General features: G+C 41.7%; 1 protein-coding gene across 1 annotated transcript in view; it reads right to left on the bottom strand.

Annotated features, from left to right (window-relative positions):
- Positions 1-21,658, bottom strand: part of LOC104338182 (mucin-5B) — a 49,478-nt gene that overhangs the window by 8,757 nt on the left and 19,063 nt on the right. The window contains exons 15-36 of the mRNA XM_075427122.1: positions 21,083-21,209; positions 17,737-17,989; positions 16,658-16,710; positions 16,169-16,269; positions 15,721-15,872; positions 13,746-13,884; positions 12,896-13,006; positions 11,973-12,152; positions 11,346-11,582; positions 8,295-8,451; positions 7,977-8,105; positions 7,475-7,559; positions 7,232-7,269; positions 6,031-6,186; positions 5,141-5,206; positions 4,728-4,820; positions 3,783-4,024; positions 3,102-3,279; positions 2,529-2,779; positions 1,921-2,104; positions 1,045-1,237; positions 193-371 (exon numbers count right to left, since the gene is read on the bottom strand). Of these exons, the coding sequence (XP_075283237.1) occupies positions 193-371; positions 1,045-1,237; positions 1,921-2,104; positions 2,529-2,779; positions 3,102-3,279; positions 3,783-4,024; positions 4,728-4,820; positions 5,141-5,206; positions 6,031-6,186; positions 7,232-7,269; positions 7,475-7,559; positions 7,977-8,105; positions 8,295-8,451; positions 11,346-11,582; positions 11,973-12,152; positions 12,896-13,006; positions 13,746-13,884; positions 15,721-15,872; positions 16,169-16,269; positions 16,658-16,710; positions 17,737-17,989; positions 21,083-21,209 (3,304 nt within the window). The remainder of the gene's footprint in view (positions 1-192; positions 372-1,044; positions 1,238-1,920; positions 2,105-2,528; positions 2,780-3,101; positions 3,280-3,782; positions 4,025-4,727; positions 4,821-5,140; positions 5,207-6,030; positions 6,187-7,231; positions 7,270-7,474; positions 7,560-7,976; positions 8,106-8,294; positions 8,452-11,345; positions 11,583-11,972; positions 12,153-12,895; positions 13,007-13,745; positions 13,885-15,720; positions 15,873-16,168; positions 16,270-16,657; positions 16,711-17,736; positions 17,990-21,082; positions 21,210-21,658) is intronic.

Raw genomic sequence — 21,658 nt, 5'->3', positions numbered from 1 at the left:
CCTGTTTCCCACTCGTTTTGCACCAGTTCTGGACTGGAACAACCTTTTTGATTTGTTCCTGCTTTTTCTCATATCGAGAGCAGCTTAGGAAAGATTTAAGCCTTATGATGTGGAGGAACACAAACAAGCATCTAGGTCAGGAAAGAATATACCAGAGCTGCTTCACCACCAGCAGGCCTTTCCCAGGCTTACCGCACTGCCCGCTTGCCTGCCTCCTCCAGTCCACGCAGACCCCATGGAGCCCGCACAAGGCTGCGTACGTCTGCATGCTCTGGCACTCGGTGCTGGGGTGCCGTTCGGAGCACCCGCTGGCCACACATGCCTCATAGTAGGGCTGTGGGGGGACCACGTTGTGGCACTCAGTCAGGTTCCTTCACAAAGCAAGGACACAGACAGGGCATTTCACTTCCTTGGGTACTTCCAGGGAGACATTCAACTCAAAACCAAACCCATCCCTACTCAGGGAAAGCCTCAAGGTACAACAACAAATTGCTCTGACAGGCAATATGCCCACACAGCTCAATTAAGAATGAGCTTTACCTCCCATTCTTTAAATGCTTTGAAAGGAAGCAATTTAATGTTGGACTGATATCTGCAAAGAAAAGTATCCCGCGTACCTCACAGCTATAATTCTATATGCTGAAATTTTTATGTCAGCATGTTTGACAGTCCTGTTTTAAACCACAATAGTATTTTAAAAACAGAAACATACATTTGCTTACTGTATTCTGACTGTGCACCTGTTCATCTAGAGCTTTCAGATACTGAATTATAGCAAGTTCCTGGTTGGCTTCTCCAGAACTGACAGGCAGAGGGAGTGCCAAGCAGCAGACAGTATTAAGTGAGGACTGATTTTGATGATGCAGCTGAGAAACATCTGCCAAACTTAGGAACATTCACACCTCAGTTCACTGCTGAGTTTCTCAAGGTATGCTAGACTTCGTGTTTACATCATGTCCTATAAGCAGTTGGCCCAAGTCAGGTAGTGAAGCACAAAATTATCTTGTGGATTTATTTTTCTGGCGCTTTTGGGAGTTGTCTTACCAGATGATTTTACACAGATTGGAAGGCTCACAGTGCTGATGATACTCAATCTCAGTTGGTTCTGAGACACCTGGATTACAGTTTCTGTTTGTATGATCTGGGACTTTCCAATCTAATGCCATCTCTTTGAAGGACTCTATAACCTCACCATTCCTTTTCATAGCATCATCGGATTTCTGGTTGGTGCAGGTACCTGGTAGCAATATAAAAGCAAAGTGACAGTTCAAGGACAGTTGATGCTGATGAGGCTGCTTTTAGAGGAATCCTGGAGGGAAGCTCTTCTCCTTGTGGGAAGGTAACAACACCTGGAGTCCTGGATGAGTTCACAAGAACAGCCCCAGTCATAAACTGAGCATGATATTTATGGTATGGAATATTTCCATTGGCCAGCTTAGCTTAGTCTGGCTATGCTCCCTCCTAGCTCCTGCACACCTGCTCATTAGCTGAATATGAGAAACTGAAAAAAGTCCTTGATTTATAGCAACAACTGAAAACATCAGTGTTATCAACATTCTTCTCATAGTAAATCAAAAACACAGCAGCTACTGAGAGGAAAATTAACTCTATCCCAGCCAAAAGCAGGACACGTGTTGGTTGATTCATTTCTCATGGTGGCTAAAGCAACTTATTGAGTAGATGTGATCAAGAGGAAGGGCTTAGAGTCTATCTCCATCCACCAATAGACTGTAAATAGAAAGAAAGGAAGTGACTTGTCTTCTGACAGTGTCTTTCCACCAAATAGAGATAAATTTGTTAAAAATTATGAGAAATAGAAATCAGTGGAGATGCAAGCATTTAGATATGTTTACAAGGGGACAAGGGAAGGAAGAGGAAAATTTGTTGTATTCATTACTGTCAGCTGATGAGGACACTCACCACACAGTCCCATAGTATTGTTATAAAACCTTCCAAAAGGGAGTTTTATGTAAAATGCGAGTCGACTGTAGGAGACATAAACTTCTAATTCAGGTATTTCAACTATGACGTAAAGGCCAGAACTGGTTATCGTGATACCATTCTTGGAAATGTCTGGAACAACTTTCTTACCATTAAACAAAATCTAAAACAAAAAGAAACAAAAGATCTCTGTAGACATCCTTCTGTTGAGTAAGGTATATGGTTTGTCCAACTGGAAAGTAGAGTAACACAAATTCAGACCTCAGGTGCACCAAATTAAGTCTGTGAAAGGCAGTCACTTAAGCAGTTCTCTATTATTCCTTTTTAATATGTCATAATTTATATTTGAGTGCTCATGTCAGGAACAAAACCACAACTTTCAATTATATGATCATTTCCCAAGTTTTTACAATATACAAATTTTTGTTGACACAAAGGAAAAAAGAAGGAGAAAACAGTGTAATTGTATTTCCTATCCATTCCGTTCTTCACAAGCTTCATCCTTTGTCGTGACAGAGCACTTAGCAGAACAGTAATACAACCACAGCAAAATAATACTGAGAATTCATTTTAATACAAGACTTTACCAAGTTTGTTTCTTTTCCATGTTCCATTGCTTGTGTCAGAATAACAACAGAGTTGGAGTGAAAAATGAAAAGGGACATTGAACAAATTGCTCCATTAATGGCACCACAGTAGTAGTTGTCTATGTGAATCCAGAAGTTGTGAGAGTCAGGATGAATTGACTTCACAAGTACATAGGTGCAGTTTTCTTTAAAATGATGATATGTTCCATCAAAAGTCACATAATGCTCATTTCCCCATCCACTGCAAATACCTGGAAGACAGAACGACAGATTACAGGATTGTCTTCCAAATTTCCTGTAAGTACAACTGGTTTTAACTCTTTTACTTACTTTCACTGAGAGCTGAAATAACCAGTTCGATACAGAAAAATTAGCCTAGAAGGACATTCTTCTCTGCTCTTAACAGCCAATGTTTCGGATGGGACCATTACATCCTACTGAATTACATCTGTTCCATTACATCCTACTGAATTAATATGAACATATTATAGATACTGACCACTAAACATATCTTTCTTGACACCCAGCCGAACATAACATAACTTTGAGGAATTCTTCCGCCGCAGTACTTACACTGACACTCAAAGACTTCACAGCAACCACTTTTATCGTAGTGTTTCGCAAATGGGAAACCATTGACACAGAGTTTCAGTTGCTGAGGAGGGCAAGTTACACTGGACAGTTTAATATTATTTCCTTCTCCCAGGCAAGTGGCAATCTGGCAGTTTCCGAAGTTCCATGTTTCATTAAACTATTGATGGATTGAAAAAGAAGAGGAGAGGGACATAACAAAGTAATGTAACAAAATTTTTAAACTCACACACAACAGCTATGCTCCATTCAGTTAGTTCTCTACCATGGCATTATCTGCTAACTACTCTTTCTCTGGAAGCCAGGCAATATGAAACATATAGCAATTAACAAAGCCTTGTATCTACTTCTGATCCACAACATTTTATACTGGACTCATATTCTGGTGATGGGACACTGCCAGATGTGGTTTCCTATCCATTATTCAGCTCCAAGTTCTGTCCACATACAATGATTTAGATATGTCAGATTAACAGAATAATCTTCAACTTATTCCCTCAATTATTTGGGGGCTTCTGGTAGTAGACTTCTAAATCATCTAATTCATCCACACCTACAGTCTAGCTGTAGTGCTGGTTACCAGCAACAGAGGATAACACCAAATCTTGGCTGCAGGCAATGCTGTAGCTGAAGAAACACATCTTCTTCTTGCACGTCTCTCACCTTTCTGGGGGGAATGAGCCCGAGACAATCACTCACAGGAGTCTCTGTGGAAGCAGTGACTTGGACTGTTGCACTGGGAGCAGCTGTTGGCAGACAGGCTTCTGAGTCTGGATCACAGATCTTGAGAGCCTCAGTATGACCAGTTTTACACTCTGCCCAAATTAATTCAATCCGGCACGATGCATTGCAAACAGAGTAAGCACAATGATCTGATATATTCACTGGCAGAGAAACATTTTCTCCTGCAAGGCCAAAACCCGACTGTTAGCACTGGACTGTGCATGAAACTGGTAACTCTCAAGGCCTACACATCACAGATCGGCCACATATTCAGTGCTACATTTAGCTAGCTAGGTCTCCCTGTAACCGATGGGCATGTTGAAGTGTGACTGTCTGTCTGCAGCTCCTTGAATTCAGTGACTGAACTGGAGCTCAATTCATTCAAATGGCAAAGGCTGAGGAAGGGCCACAGGTGGCTAATCTGAAATTTTGCTCTTAAGTACATTAGCGGGAATTGAAAATGAGTACAAGAGGAGAGAACACTGACTACGTCACTGAGTGCATCTGGTCTCCACAAAGACTAGGAGACAGGTAGTTCAGGAGCTACAAGAAGTTGAAGAAGAGTCTTCCTTCCTCTGTTTTTGGAATATGACTGTGGATTACAAGACCATGTTCAGCAGCTTGGAATTCAGGGTTTGTGCTGGAATCCACTGAAGTTAGCATTTGGTATAAGCTTCTTTACACCAGGTATATCCAAACCAGCACAAAGTTATAGGATATGGGAGATTTGTAGTTGTGAAGGTGTTAGTTACAGTTCAAAGATGTAACAGCTTGTGGTAATGTGTAACTGCAGCAGGCTGTATGAGCACTTGCTGAAGCACCTTTATCTAACAGTACATTTCCTCATATCAATGGTGCAGAAAAAAAATTTACTTGGTCTCTCACCCATTTGTATCAATTGTCCATTGTCATTGCAGAAGCAGGGAGTGGCTACCATTGACGACAGAAGTGCAGATGTTACAGGTTGCATATGTGGTTCTGCAGGAAATGCAATCCATTAATATTCAAATCCTCTCTCTGCTACTCTACTTTCAAGCCCTATAGCATCTACTACATTCTGAACAATCACAAAAAGAGGGAAAAAAAATTATTTTTATACCCCCACCACATTTTGTACAAATACACACTAAAATAGTCCTCTCTGCATTTATATACACTCTTTCCATTAGACTGCATGTTACTAGAATAATATAAGTACACTCCTCCTTGTAGCTAGTTTGTGGTTTTTTTTTCTGTACAGAATACAATAAAATCCAGTTTAAGATTTCTCTGAACTTTCTAATCCTGCAGGACTTCACCTGACTTTGGAGAGGTGATTTCCAGTGGTACTCCATTTTGCCTTTTAATGTCTTGTTCCAAAGAATCTGTTGGTTTAAATACAGAGAGATCATTTAGACATTTTATTATGTCAGCTACAGTTTGCTTTCAACAGTCATTCCTTTCCTAGCTATAACTCCACTATACTTCTTATTCCACTTGATAACACATTTAGTAAATACCACACACAGGCTCACCATCAAGTCTTTAGCTCTCCCACTCACTTGAGTAGCGAAGTTAACTTATAATTCTCCTTGTCCCCTTTGTATAATTTTCTACCAGGACAATACACATTTTTTTAGCCACTTATTTTCCTTTGCTATAATCTTGTGGTAAAATTCCATATTTTCTTTATTTCTTTTTTACTTCCTATTTTCTGCTCATTGACATCCCCCTCACCCTGCAACTTCTCTTTTGGGAAGGGAGTAAACTGCCAGGCAGCTTTATTTTCTTGCTCCTGTGACCCATCTGAGACTGACTTATTCCAATGCAGAAAACAGTACAATAAGAACCATAGTGGAATATAGGTGATGAGGAGGAGAAAACCAAGATTTAGAAGTATGAAATATTGAGATTAATACCACCAGTGTCAACTGTGATACACCCAAGGTTATTGTAAAAGCTGTACCGAAAAATGGCCAAATGTCTCTGTTCTCTTTACCCCACTGACAGTAACAAACTTTAAAAATTACACTTTTAGTCCCCACCATGAGACCCACAATCTCTGACCCCTTGTTCCTGAACCTTCAACTGTCTTAAATGCTGTGCTTATCCCAGATAGGCAGTAGTAGTCTTTTTCCAAGATAGACAAATCTTTTTACCATTACAGACTTTCATAAAATCACCACCAAACCTCTTCTAAATCTAGTACCTTGTGCTGGTGTGGGTAGTGTTCTGCAAGGGATGAGTGTTTTAATGATCACTCCATCAGGGCCACAGACAGCATCACTGCACTCAGTCCCATGTACTTGGCTGTATACAGTTTCATTTAACGTGTACGTCTTTCCATTGTAGCAGCAAAGGCAATCTGAGGCACCAAAAGAGCAAATGCCATGATAGCAGGGGACACTTGTATATACAAATGAAAAGAAAACCAAATTCTGGATTTACCTTCTGTAGCTCATATTAGCAAACATGAATTACTGGGCTGAAAAACTTTCTCAGTTTCTACTTGAGAAGTTGCACTGGGAATCTACCTCATTTATTTAAAGTGGGGTGGATTTTTATTGTTGCTGGTGTTTCCTGGAGTCAGCTTGCATAGAGAAAATACTGTCTGATGAAAGCATCAGAACTGGCACTGTCCTCACCCAGCACAGAGCACGGGTGCATTCCCTCTTGGCAAGGAATGTGTCTGGGATTACTGCCTTGATGAGTGATAAAACACTGGCTCAGAAGGTGTTGCACAGCCATTTCCATCCACTAATGAGGAACATGCAGTGATAAACAATTTCATTTAAATATATGAGAAGCTGTCCAGGTTTTGGACAACGTACATTCAGGAATTTAAGGGAATATATCTATTACTGTAACAAAATCAGCAAAACTGAAGATGTGTTGTTGGGTCACCTTGCATTTTGGGATGTGGTTTCTCCCAGATATGGAATTGAACTGATACCATACCTTAAGCAAGTGTGTCCTTCAGGCACAAAAACCCGTCTCTCATAAGATAGCTCTCTAGCTTATTATGCAATTAGCGGACAGGAAATAGCACCTCTGCAAGATCTGACCTGTTCTAAAAGTGCTCATTAAAACAGGTACCATGAATGCCCTGCTTCAGAATACTTTCTGTCTGTCTTCACTGACTACCAAAGAAGTGTAAACATGGAGAAGTAGTATTTACCTGGGCGAGACAAATCTCTTCATGCCTCTCTCCTGCCTCCCTATGATTATCCTTTAGGTTCTTCAGGTCAAAGGCAGTGTTTTGCTTATCAAAGTATGCCTGTACTGCTGTCATTCACCTATTAAACTAGCTAGCTGGAGTCCTATTACCAACACACCTGTAGTAACATGTGACATTGAGTTGTTTCAGTCCTATCGTCACTCAGTGAATGGTGAAGGTGGTGAAAAGTTACCTTTGGAGTCTTCAGTACATAGTTTCTCTTCAGGATTGCTAAAGATAGAGAGAAAAGAAGACTTGTTTTATTTACTTGAAACAGTATGTGGAATAACAATGTCTGTGACAGTATCTACTTCTACATAAAAGCCTAATCCTGGAGGATTTAATGATAGTTGCCACTGCCTATGAACATAAACCAAGCATTCCCTAGCTTGTGCTCTCAGTTCTATTCTACCTCTCTCACCAACAACTGACCTACCATGAAGTGCAGTCGGGGAGGGAGACGCACTCCCTGCTCTCCTCATCAAAATATGGCTTGTCAGGACTACACTCTGGGTAACAGCCTGGAAAGTCAAAGTAAACAAAGCATTCTTAGTCTGCTTTACATAGATCCAGGGAAGACACACAAATACTTCTATTTGATGCAGATTTGATCCCAAAATGAATGTGATGCCAGTATGAATGTTCTTTATATTACCAATTACTTTTCCACCTGCTCTTCTTCCCTCTCTCCCACAAGTTTTAATTAACCCTGTTTGTCAACAGACAATTCTCTGCAAATTTAGACTGAATGACCTTTTATCTCTACCCAGTTTTAAAGGCAACAGGCAAATCACGCTATGAATAGCACCATCACATGGCGAATTAGCCCAGGGAGAAAATGGGACAGCCTTTTTCAGCAGCCTTGATGCTTAAGACATCTAAAATCAGACTAATGGCTTCAACTCCCATAAAATGCATCAAAGTCAAGAAAGAATTACCTTCCAAACTGTATAGCAAGTTCCCACATTTCCCTTGTGGGTTCCTGCAAGTCTTTAAACAAGGGACTCCACAGGGTTTATAGAACCACTCATGTTTGTCAGGTGGATTGTAGTAATCACAGAACACAGCTGGAAAAGAAGAATAAAAACCCTCCAAGTCTCAGACACCAGGCAGGGGTTATTTTTTAACTCTTGTGAACAAGAGCTTGTTAAGTGACACATGCACAGCAATGTCAGAATTCTGCTCTTCTTTATCTCCCATCTGCCTGAGCACACGGAACACTGCTTTTCTGAGTGCATTTTCAGTGCAATACTTACGGCAAATGGCAGGTGTTCTCCAGTCGATACAGACACCAGCTCTGCTACAGCTTCTTGAATAAGCAGCAACTGAGGTACAAAAGCACTCACAGTCTCCCACACTGTCACAGCCACAGAAGTCAGAAATACAAGACTCATAATATGGTATTGGGTTCACCTATGAAAATACCAATAGATTTGTTACCACAGATGTACCTGCTGCAGTCTGTTTTAATGAGGGAAAGGGCTCTGAATTTCTGACATTCACCGGCAGTTCCTTTCGCAGAACCAGGCTGGGTCTGTGACAGACTGGGATTATCATGAAGGAGCTATGATATTTTACAACAGGTAGTCTTCTATTGTCACCTTCCTGGTAGAATTGGACTCTAAATCTTCTTATTCTTACATGTGTAATACTGGCATTCACTCTCAAAATGTCTTTCTAGTGTAATTTCTGCACAACTGAACTACCTTGCTTCGGATTAGCACAACTATATAGCATGTGCACTCACTGACTGGAGAGATAGTGAGTACAAAAGGAAATCCTATTTCCACCGAACTTCACGACTCTTGTGTTTTAACCTATGCCAACATGAATTCACAGAATCACAGAATCACAGAATGGTAGGGGTTGGAAGGCTCTGTGGGTCATCCAGTCCAATCCCCCTGCCAATGCAGGGTCACCTACTGTAGGCTGCATAGGACCGCGTCCAGGCAGGTCTTGAATATCTCCAGAGAAGGAGAATCCACAACCTCCCTGAGCAGCCTGTTCCAGTGCTCCGTCACCCTCAGAGGGAAGAAGTTCTTCCTCATGTTCAGACCGAACTTCCTATGCTTCAGTTCGTGCCCATTGCCCCTTGTCCTGTCGCTGGGCACCACTGAAAAGAGTTTGGCCCCATCCTCCTGACACCCACCCTTCAGATATTTGTAAGCATATATTAGGTCCCCTCGCAGCCTTCTCTTCTTCAGGCTGAACAAGCCCAGCTCCCTCAGCCTCTCCTCGTAGGAGAGATGCTCCAGTCCCCTCACCATCCTTGTAGCCCTCCGCTGGAATCTCTCCAGTAGCTCTTCATCTTTCTTGAACTGGGGAGCCCAGAAATGGACAGAGTACTCCAGATGGGGCCTCACCAGGGCAGTGTAGAGGGGAAGGAGAACCTCCCTCAACCTGCTGGCCACACTCTTCTTGATGCACCCCAGGATCCCATTGGCTTTCTTGGCAGCCAGGGCACACTGCTGGCTCATGGTTAACCTGTCGTCCACCAGGACACCCTGGTCCCTCTCCACAGAGCTGCACTCCAGCAGGTCCGCCCCAAGCCTGTACTGGTGCATGGGGTTGTTCCTCCCCAGGTGCAGGACCCTGCATTTTCCCTTGTTGAACCTCGTCAGGTTCCTCTCTGCCCAACTTTCCAGCCTGTCCAGGTCACGCTGAATGGCAGCACAGCCTTCTGGTGTATCTACCTCTCCTCCCAGGTTGGTGTCATCAGCAAACTTGTTGAGGGTGCATTCTAACTCTTCATCCAGGTCGTTGATGAAGAAGTTAAACAAGACTGGGCCCAGTACTGACCCCTGAGGGACACCACTAGTTACCGGCCTCCAACTAGACTCAGTGTCGCTGATGACAACCCTCTGAGCTCTGCCATTCAGCCAGTTCTCAGTCCACCTCACTGACTACTCGTCCAGCCCACACTTCCTGAGCTTCCCTAGGAGGATGTTATGGGAGACTGTGTCAAAAGCCTTGCTGAAGTCGAGATAGACAACATCCACGGCTCTCCCTTCATCTACCCAGCCAGTCATGCCACCGTAGAAAGCTATCAGATTGGTCAGGCATGATTTCCTCTTGGTGAATCCATGTTGACTACTCCTGATAACCTTCTTTTCCTCCACTTGCTTGATGATGACCTCCAGGATAAGCTGCTCCATCACCTTTCCTGGGATGGAGGTGAGGCTGACCGGCCTGTAGTTCCCTGGGTCCTCTTTCTTGCCCTTTTTGAAGATTGGAGTGACATTGGCCTTTCTCCAGTCCTCGGGCACCTCTCCTGTCCTCCAGGACCTCTCAAAGATGATGGAGAGTGGCTCAGCAATGACATCCGCCAGCTCCCTCAGCACTCATGGGTGCCTTCCATCGGGCCCCATGGATTTGTGGATGTCCAGATCGCTTAAGCGATCCCTCACAAAGTCCTCCTCGACCAAGGGAAAGTCATCCTCTCTGTGGGCTTCTTCTCTTACCTCCGGGGCCTGGGATTCCTGAGGGCTTGCCTTGGCACTGAAGACTGAAGCAAAGAAAGCATTCAGTAGCTCTGCCTTCTCTGCATCCTCCGTCACCAGGACACCTGCCTCATTCAGCAGCGGCTCCACATTGTCCCTAGCCTTTCTTTTGCTGCTGATGTAGTTGAAGAAGCCCTTCTTGTTGTTTTTGACATCCCTTGCCATCTTCAATTCCAGGTGGGCTTTGGCCTTCCTTGTTGCATCCCTGCATGCTCTGACAACATTCCTGTACTCTTCCCAAGTGGCCTGCCCCTCTTTCCACATTCCGTGTACCTTTCTCTTCCACCTGATCTCTGCTAGAAGCTCCTTGTTCAACCATGCAGGTCTCAATTAACCAAGGAAATTAAGCCAAGTTTGCTTTTAAAACGGCTTGTTAAACTGAAAAGGAGCTTTGTATAGGTTAAGTTAGTGGAATTAGTAGCCTTGTTTCTGTTTAGGTTAATTCATTTTGTGTCTAAAATAAACCAAATAATTTATCTCTTTAGGTAATTTAAATAAACTTTCCCAAGAATCCCTATACATACAGTCCTATGCTAACATCTCTAGATTTTACAAACTGATACCTAACTTTTTATTCTGGTGGCTAAACATTATCCTCTTTGTCTTCAGTTGCTCAAAACAGGCACTGCTGTTTCCTCAACAGGATTCAGCTGGCATAGCTGTAAAGTGAGGTTTTGAGAGAGGTAGCCCTTGTAGTTAAGGATGCTGTGTAATAGCCTTTAATAGTAAAAATTTGTGCGTAAATGTGCTGCAAAATAGCAACAAATACCTAGTAGGAAACTACTGAGGATGGGACAACAGGATTACCTTACTGTGACAGGCTTCAAAGATGTTGCTCTTAATGATGCTGCAGTGCTTCTGTCCCAGGACAGACTTGAAAGGCTGATCAGCACACAGGTCCGTCATGTTTATATTTGAGCAGGTGCTTGTTATTTTCCAGCTGTTTCCAAACTCTTGTATGCTCATCTCCACGGACTGCCCTCTGGTTGTGAAGTCATTCCTCGAGCGGCCATCAAAGTCCCCACAAAGGCCACAGACTTTTCCCTGGGTAATTTGCATAGGCACAGTAAATGGCTTGGTTATTTTGAGTGCAGCTCACTGTTTGACAGAAATAAATTACAGAACAGGGCGAAGGCAAAATAGCTGCAAATTTCTAAACAGCCACCAATATGTGGCTTAGAAAAAGCTGAACTTCAAGTGACAAGATCACTCTGTTAGCCCTCCAATACTGCAAAGCATCTGGCTTTACTTCTAGCTCCAAATATTCTGGGGTGTTTCACTGACTGAACAATGAAATAAAACACAAGACATGACCTGCTTGCCTTTTCTTGTCCACTGAACTGAGCACTTTTCCAAGCCCTGCTTTTCAAACTGGGGCTCCAGTTCTGGATGAGTAACTTTGAAATCGTAACTCTCAATCCATCCCATACCTACCTGGAAAGATGGTGCCACGTGAACTACGACAGTAGTCTTCTGGTCCCACATGAAGTTCATCCCTTGATTTGTTTCAATCACAATATAACCTCCTCTAAGATCCACTTTGTAATTCTTCTCAGCTCCTGGATCAGTGGCTATCTCCTGAATTCTTCCCTCCAAGAGCCTGATTTCACTGCTCTGCAAGGAATAGATACGTTGCATGGAAGGAAATCAAATAGAAACCTTAGTGTAAGAGCACTGGCATTCTGCCTCTTGGCCTTCATCTTATTTTTCTGTAGTCTTTACGCTGCATCTTCATCTATTGCCAGACATGTGAACCATAGACAAGACCCACTGAGTTCAATGGCAAACATCTGTCCTAGTATGACAAGTCTTACCTCACTGCCACACAAATTGTCCTCATTCTAGATAAAATCTGTTCTGCTGTCATGGCAGCTCCTGAGTGCATGGGCAATTGGGCATGCTAGAACACCCGTTGTCACGCTGCTTCATTTCACCATTCCCTCACTCCCCACTAAGGGAGAAATTTCTTTTGTGTACACTTTGGGGAAACGCTAAGCCAGAGCTGGAGGGAAGAAAATCTGCCCTGTGCTCAAACCATGGTACAGAAACATGTTCCTCTAAAAACGTTACCGTCACTATAATACCACTAATGTCACAGATGCAAATATACATACACACATGCACATACATAGAGTGCTGTTCACTCCCTGCATCTACCCCCTCACCTGCAGAAGTGTCGAGTCCTGTTAACACCAGATACCTAAACCTTTCCCAGTTTGCCTGCCTCTGCTTTCTGGCTGTTTGACTTCCACAGGTACTCTATGGCAGCAACTGAGCTGGAATATCAGGGGATACTACACTAACTGCTACAAAATTCAAGACTACAGCTCTTCAGTTATAACCAGTTCTAGACAAACCTCAAAAATCAGTGTTATCTTTAGGGAGCAAATGGAAAGTGACTTCCCACAGGCGTTGTTCTGAATTACAATTCGGAAGGTGCCAGCATCGATGTTATTGGGGCAAAAATCCTTGGAAAAATAGATAACATTGTATTAGATCTTTTCAGGAAACTAGACCATCCATAACCATTTTCAGAAGCTCTAAATGAATAGCACTCCCATCTAACTTCTGCTATTTTGCCACTTTTTTATTCACCAAAACTCTAGGCATTTTAGAAGAATCTGGTGGCAGCTGATCTGGCGGCAGGTTCATATCAGGAATTTCAAAGAGAAAAGCTAAGGAAAAAACTGAGCTCTTCATCGCACCAGCACAGTCAAAAAGGTAAAAATATTTTTTCTTAAAATTAGCAGAACCAACTGTAATTTGGGGATGACAAAATGTCTCACTGAGTACTGTCCCATTACATGAAATTATTGCGCATGAGGTTCACACATTAACCTCTATGTGCTCCTATCACAACAATAATACTGTCAGTCTTGGATGGCTGGGAGAAACGCTCAGCTATTCAACACCACACCAATCCCTTTCCCTTGCAGATGCTGGAATTACACCAGGAAAGGGCTGTCCAGCCCAGGAGTTAATCGTTTAGGATCACACGACGCCCTCTTGTGTCACTTCTGAGGGTTAATTGCTTTGCTTTGATACAGAAAATCTCACTGTACCTACTCCAGGTACAAGAGGAGGGGAGTAGGCTCTACTCATCAGCATTGACTATTTTGAACGGGATAGCCCTTCAATTACTCAGACTGAACCCTGCATTGTGAGCTGTGAAAAGTAAATAGACAGGAAAGTGAAAAAAAGTGATACCTGAGCCAGGATATAGTCACAGTCTCCCAGGAAATCAAACTTCTCCCCATCAAAACTCATGTAATGCCCGTTTCCATACACAGTGCAGGTTCCCTTGCAGGGATTGTCTGTACAGTTCCACTGCCTTTTGTTACAGGTGCTGGGAGGCGAGATGCAAAGAATCACAGTCTTTGTATGAAGCATGGTTTTTCCTTAACCACAAATGGGCAGAGTAATTTAAAAGTTTGTCTTTTGCAGTACTTCAGAGAAAGCAATCATATCTCACTCTTCCAAGCTTACCCTATCAACCGTTTTGAGACCATGCCATGAGGTGGCTTACGAATCAGAAAGTTCATATTTACTGCCAAAATATGTTTAAACTTTGTCTATTCTATATTTTCCTTCCAACATCTTTTAAATCATTAAGTTCTGGCAGCAGACAATGGGCATTTAGGAGGTAAATTCAAGGTGAAGAACTGAATATTTCAACCTTTTCTGAATCTTAATTTGTGAGGTACCACGTGGTCAGTTCTGTTCCCGACTACATTGGTGTGAACCAATATTATCCCTGCCTTCCTTCGTGTATTGCGTTTGGCTGTGATGGAGTTAGTTTAACCCATAGCAGCTTTCATAGTGCTGTGCTTTGTATTGGTTGCTAGAAAGGTGCTGATAACACATCAGTGTTTTGGCTATTGCTGAGCAGTGCTTGAACAGCATCAAGGCTGTTTCTCCAACATTCCCCTCCTCAACAGTAGGTGGGGGTGGGCAAGATCTTAGGAGGGGACATAGCCAGGAGAGCTGACCCAAACTGACCAAAGGGATATTCCATACCACATGATGGCTGCTCAGCAATAACAGCAAAGAGAAAGAAGGAGCTGGGGGGGCATTCGTTGTTACAACACTTGTCTTCCGGAGCAACCTCTACACGTACTGAATCTCTGCTTTCTGAGAAGTGGCTGGCCTGCTGATGGGGATTAGAGAATAAAACTTACGTTTTCCTTTGCATCTGCACACGGCCTTTGACTTTGCTTTAGCTTTATTAAACTGCCTTTATCCTGACCCATGAGTTTTTTCCATCTTATTTTCTCCTTCCCGCCCCCTGTCCTGCTGAGAAGGGGAGTCATAGAGCAACTTGGTGGGCACCTGGCATTCAGCCAAGGGCAACCCACCACACCTTGACAAAATTTACATCCAATTCAGGGGAACCATGGACAGAAAATGTTAGTTGTTATACCCTTGACACAAAGACTGCAATTGTCCTGTTCTCATAAGAAAACAAAGCCCTCAATGCCAAAAAACTCTTAATTGCTTCTGTGATATCAACAACTGCTTATCAGCATTTGGCTTCACATGTTAAACTTGATTGCTTGTACCAGTGGTGATCAGATCAAAGTGTTTCTTGCTCTTGTTTTTTGTGCATCCTCTTGGCAGGACTATGCAGTCTCACACTCACTAAAAAATGAGTAAGGATTCAAAGCATTTTACCCACCATGACCAGCAATAACAGTGAAGTCTATGGCAGAGTTATACTAGCAATCGGAGAAACTAGAGCATTCATTTATCTTATTTGAGAATTACGCACCTGGAAGCACTGCAAGTCACTGGAAGATCATTGCAATTCCTTCCTCCTCTAAATTTAAATATTTTCTGGGGTTCAGCTCTGCCCAACAGACACAGCCTCAATTCCCCCTTGTAGAATGACCAGCCACAGACCAACCTGGATGAGGCCAGTACTTTTAAAGCTGGTGAGGAAGCAGTTTGCAGAAAAGGATGGAAATTGTTTGACAGAAGATCTTGGTACTTGTTCTCCCCAAGTGCAGGCTCATGCAGCATGTTGCAGAGAGGAAAAGCTTCCCCTTTTATTTTTAGTAGAAGCCTGATGGCTCTAACGATGAAGAGGAAGGCTTCAAAATACATCCTGCACCACAGGTGCACTACGCACTAACAATTTTAACAGTCTTTTTGTTACAAAAAAAGGCTCCTTGGAATAACATACCATGTGTTGCAGTCCACTTTGATCGTTTCCCCAGGTTTATAAAAGTGTCCCCCATGGACACATGGGCACTGATCTTTGGGAATACATCCTCCACTGCCATCCAATACCAGCCCATCGGGACACATGCAGCCAGAAACACATTCTGTGACATACTGCATATATAAAGATACAACACAAGGCAACTCATCAATGCACAGAAAGTACAGGGAACCAGCAGAGGTGCTAGGTCTGAATGCCAGCTTTTGGATTTCTTTAAAAATACCACAACCGTAAGTTAGTGACAAGCAAACTACAAGTATCGCAGCTGCGTGGGTAGCTATAGGCTGTGTTATCAGTAAAGCAGTTGGTCTGTGAACAGCGTAACCTGTTACCATCAGTGCTTGTTAAGGACAATCATGCATGCACAATCATGTTGACCCATGCTCCTGCTAGGAGGTGAAGTCCTTACACAATGCATGTCCTGCGTCTTACAACTTTTCTGACACTCTGATCCAATTGTACCAGGACCCGCAGAGCTGCAGTTGAAGTAATACATAGGAGCTGGGCAATCTATAGGAGGAAGAAAGCATTTTAGGAAGGCAATTTAGTGAAAGCAATAAGGATGCCATCAGTAATTTTAAAACAGAGCGGAGCATTTCAGAGGGCAGCATGTGTCTCTTCTTTACAGTTTCTATTATCTTTTGCTTCTGCCCACCAACAGTGCGGGCAGAAGGAGGCAGATAACTTCTAAGCTTTGGGAAATATCTTCATCTTTTAAAGAATTCAGCAAGTCTGGTGACATTTTTACAAAGACAACTATTACCAATAACCAGCACATTTCAGGGAGAAGGCAAAAATGTGCAGAACACTAAAATGTTACAGAAAGTGAGAGATAAAACAGAAAAAATATTATAAAGACTAGCTGAGACCACAATGCCATTATTTAAGAAAATCTCACCTTTTACCAGGACAGTTTCTCCAATGCAGTCTAATCTTCCTTGAATGCATTTGCTAAAGAGATTCCATAAAATGAAAGACATCAGATATTTGCACATCTCTCTCTCACTAGAGAGAAAGGCACTGCAAAGTTTCACTAGTCACATAAATAACAAATCGCTATCAAAATGAATATTTGGTACAGCTATCTGGTTCACAGACATAAATCACCATCCCCAGAGGAAGATTAAGACACCCAGCTCTTAAATACTCTTCCTTAATCTGCCACGGGTTTACAGTGTGTTTTCCCTAAATCAAGACTTTTCTAAGCATCTATTTTCCACTCTGTGAGATGAGACTAATACTTTCTTAAATAAGAGACCTCCTAAATTGCTAAATGAATCTGTGTTTACAAAATAGTCTGGAATCCTCAGAAAAAAATATGGGAGTTAGAAGAGAGAGAGAGAGAATATGCAGACATCCGAACATACAAATAAATAGTTTGAATAAAACTGACTTCCCCTGGTACTTGTTTGCATTGCTGCCCTGAACTGGTTGAAAATGAGAAAACGACAATTGTTTTTCACTGCAGATGCAAATTAATTATGTAATTTTTGGTATTTTCCAAAAAAATTCTCTCTCTCTTTTTAAAACCTCTGTTTAAGAACTGAGATACTGGGGGTTTTCCCAGACTATTTTAATTTTTTGAATAGTCTGCAGGATGGCTTGTTGCAAGGTGTTTTTTACTTTGCTTTTTCATTTCAAAGCCAGAAATTCCCCCAAGCCTTCTGCCTTGTAGAAAACTTGCTCCCACTGTATATGGATATTTTTTTACACAGCAATGAACTTTGCATAGAGATCGATTGTAAACATTACTTAACATGTTTTCAGGTTCTTGTTTGCTAGCAGGAATATAGGATCTTAACCTTTGCTGTGGCTGCATTTCCTGCCAGGGGAATATTTGCTTGGGTACAATCTAGGAGAAATTTGTCATTATTCCTTACGGTAAAATGACACCATTCAGGGATTAGAGCAGGGACTTCCCCAGGGAGCCCTGATGCCCCCCACGTATGCAGCCTTTGCATCATCAGAGCAGCTTACCACATCAGTTTGTCCTCTTGGAAGGAGTTTCCAGGCTGAATAATCTTGCCTTTGTAGTAACAAGGACAGTCATCTGGAGTTACACATTCCTCCTCGTCATTGAGGTAGGTCCCTTCAGGGCAACCACAGCCCTCCATAGGAGCGATCTGAACTTTACACAGCAGATCAGGTTCATCCAGCGAGCGGCAAGACTGGTTGCAGTACTTCACGCTATAGTTATAAACCATAGTCTCAGGACACTCCTCAGAGGGATCTTTGCAAGAGAAATAAAATGGATATATGGCCTTCTCTGTGCACTCGTTGCTCATGCTGTTAATGCAGCTTTCTGCATGTTGGTAGCGATAAATGTGGATTTTTCAAACTAGAGGACCTTGTCTCCCAGTGGTCTGGGGGAAGTCTGCTCACATAGCCCAAACTATGTGACACCGAATACTGAAATACTCAGCAGGGTATATCTTGACTGAATAAGGGAATCAACATAATTTTGTAATTTGTACAATTTACATTTCTGTCTTATGCCAAGGACTGAAACCTATAACTTCTGATGTGTCCTTGTAGTTAAACATCTATTTTCTGTCCTTTACTAACGATTTATTTGGCTGGGAATAATTTAAGAAATGAGCATATTTTGTGAGGGTTAAATTTCAATATCAAATGGGCAGTGCCAAGGAACTCTGCTAATCATTTGATGCTACCAAAGTAAGTGTGTTTGAATTCTCATAGATGTCTTAAGAAAAACTCTTGTTGTCGTCCTCCAGGAAAACGAGAAACAACAGTTTCTAAGCCCTCTGGGTAGACCAAACAGTTAAATACCAAAATCTAAAGAGCTCAGCTGACCCTGTAAGACAGCGAAAAGCTGGTTAATTCTCACACGCTGCCAAGAAACAACACATTCAAAACTCTGCCATAAAATCTGCAGTAGTGATCCATAGGGATGACATAAAATTTTGCCATGAAATATCACCCGCATTAAGGCTCTGGTATTCAAGAAAGCCTGGCATCCAGAATCCTCTGAAATTCTATAAGAACTGGGGATCTAGTCATACTGGACCTCTTTCCAACTCACATCTGCAGATTTAACTCCACAGCCATTTTTCAGATACACGTAGATGTACTAGAAGGTACAGGGGAGTTGTTCATGGGCAATTATGCTAATCAATTTTGCAGCAATGTTATTTACTATATCAGCAATAGTTTCCATGCTTAAACAAAGCTCTGTATGGTTTTCCAGTCCATGGCAATAGTACACTTTCTTAGATTAGTTAGTGTGCTAGGTTTGTGCACGCATTCAAAACCACCACCCCCACCAACAAAAAACAGCTGGTTTCCCGGTCTCAGCTGGAGCAGACACAATATCCTGTGTATAAATTGGTCAGGCAATATTCTTCTACTTTCCAGGCATACTATGAAGATGCAGCAACTGGCATTGTATATCAAAATAGGCCAAATAAGAAACATATTAATAAAGATGTTGAACATCAGTTTATACCAGATTTACCTGAATAGGTGTCTCATTTGTTAGCTAATAATGCAATAATGTGTTTACTTTCTCCCTTTAATTTTTCATAGAGAAAAAAGATCAATTTTAGTAAACAGAGATCTGGTAAGAAAAAGATTGTTTGATTATAGTACTTATGGTCACAGATTTGTAATCATCTTAGATTACATACACCACAATCGGAGGCATGAGTGAAGGGAACATGAGCGTACCATAGATTGCTTCATGCTCACTTGCACAAGGAGCACTAGAAAAACAGTGCCTTGACTTAGCAGAGGCTACTAACCCCAGTGGTCTTCTGGGTAACCAGTAACTCAAGAAATGATTCATGCTTCCACTAAAGATTGTGTCACATACGCTGCCAACAGTTAGCTAGTAGGCTTTACTTCTTACACTCTACTGACTGCAATGTAGACATCCGCTTAGGATGTAACTTGCCTTGGATGCTGCCTGCAGCCTGGCACGGCTGAACACAGCTGCAGGAGCTGGAAGGGCCTTTCCACCCCCTGCAATGGGACAGATCGCTGACATCATTGACTGTTCTGGCCCATTTATTCTTTCACTCATGAATAGTGCAACCTTTGATCTTATCACAGACATGTTCCCAAAAGATTATTTCTTCGTAAATAAGACCTAAGATGATTGTGATCATTAAGGCATTAGCAGTTTTTTCCCAAGGTTACTGCACTGTTTGAGTCAATATTACCTGCTGTGCCAAGAGTCCACAGATTTTCGTCTAACCCATGTGCAAACCAGTCTCACTTTGACATTAAAAATGTGAGTAATTCTATGTTGATAACAAAACTTTCAATAAATAAGGACTGCATCTGGTACCTAAATCTGCATGATTCTAGAATAATTTTCTGTGGACTGTACTGTGTTCCCTTTCAATTATTTCAGCACAGCTTTGTTAAACTGTTCTTACTGCAATTTTAAATGCCTTTGACAAAGCACCATACCAGTTACATTGTTTGATTCTATTAAATATCCCACCTAGCCTCTAAATCAGTTAATTAAATAGATAATAGCTATATCAAAGCTGCATAAAAAAAATCATTGTATGTCTCCTATTCAGATGTGTTATTATTCAAGAAACCCATACGTCTATTTTCATGTTGATATAGGCAAATCTCACTTGAACTATCTGATCGTCAATGGAAAAATGGAAAACCTGAAGTAAAATTCAGAAGCTAGGACTTGCAAGTTTCACTTTCAGCTCTGATACCATCTCATAATAAATTCTGGCAGTGCCAAAGAAATATACATACATATTTGGACTCCAAACCCAGGATTTAGTGACAATGTGTATGTCCAAATGACTTTTACTCATTTGTTAGATAGTACTGAGCTGAAAATGTCTTTAAACACTTTCATATTCTCAGATATCACCAATATGTATTTATTAAAAACCATTACTATTTTACTGTGACATGGAAAAACGCAGATAATGTGAGTGATACAATTTGTATGGGCAATGTCTGAGGCAAGACGGCTGAAATGAACTGTAAAAAAGGTCTCAGAATTAAAATACATGGGGAGGCTCATGTGTTCAAAAGTAACCTAATTGCAGCTCCTTGTTGTGATTTGATTAATACATCTTCTACTCTTTTGCTTCTCTGAGTACAGGATTAACCTACTATTTTACACAAGGAACATGCATCAAAAGAATATGAAGTGGATATGAACTGATATTGGCAGGCAGAAGTTTTTCACAGAATATATGCTTATTCTATTTTTCAAAGAGCCACTAACTTGATGACTAAGCCCAAAAGATACTGACTTCCATCGACTGGGCTCTCCTGAAGCTGTTCCCCCATATCCCTACCCAAGGTATTTTTGGATGCATACCACAGATGCCATGCCTCCAGCTCTTCAGGGACACGCCTGCTGTAGCACAGTCTCTGGAATAAGTAGAGAGCACACTACACAGTGCAACTTCACTCTTCTCAGCATTACAAGTGTCATACATACATTTCTAGTGGACAGAAAAGGACATGAGTATTATTATGCCCAGCTCACAGAACAAACATGGGAATATCTAGAAATTCAAAAAGTAGTCAACCAATATATTTTTGAAAAAGTATTATTACTAATGAAATTTAAATTGTAATATCTCTAAGATAAATGTATGCTAATGAAATACGGTGCAAACCTGAGAAATAGGAAGTCATTTACAGTCATGTAACTGCAATGACTTTATATCTAACACTCACAAATAGATGAATACTAGGAATGATAAGGGCACCTATAGTTCATTAAAGCACTAAGAAGTGTCTATACCAGCCTCCCATGAGGATATACAGTCTAGGATATGTCAAAATATGTCATCTGAAAATATACAGAACTTAATATATTGCACAGTGATGATTGGAACTTGTGTACCTATCTAGTGTGTAGATAAGATACACCCAATTAAATGATAGG

This window comes from Opisthocomus hoazin, chromosome 7 (assembly GCF_030867145.1).
Source record: "Opisthocomus hoazin isolate bOpiHoa1 chromosome 7, bOpiHoa1.hap1, whole genome shotgun sequence".
NCBI lineage: Eukaryota > Metazoa > Chordata > Aves > Opisthocomiformes > Opisthocomidae > Opisthocomus > Opisthocomus hoazin.
Note: the sequence above shows the minus strand (reverse complement) of the source record. Positions and strands in the feature narration are given on the sequence as shown.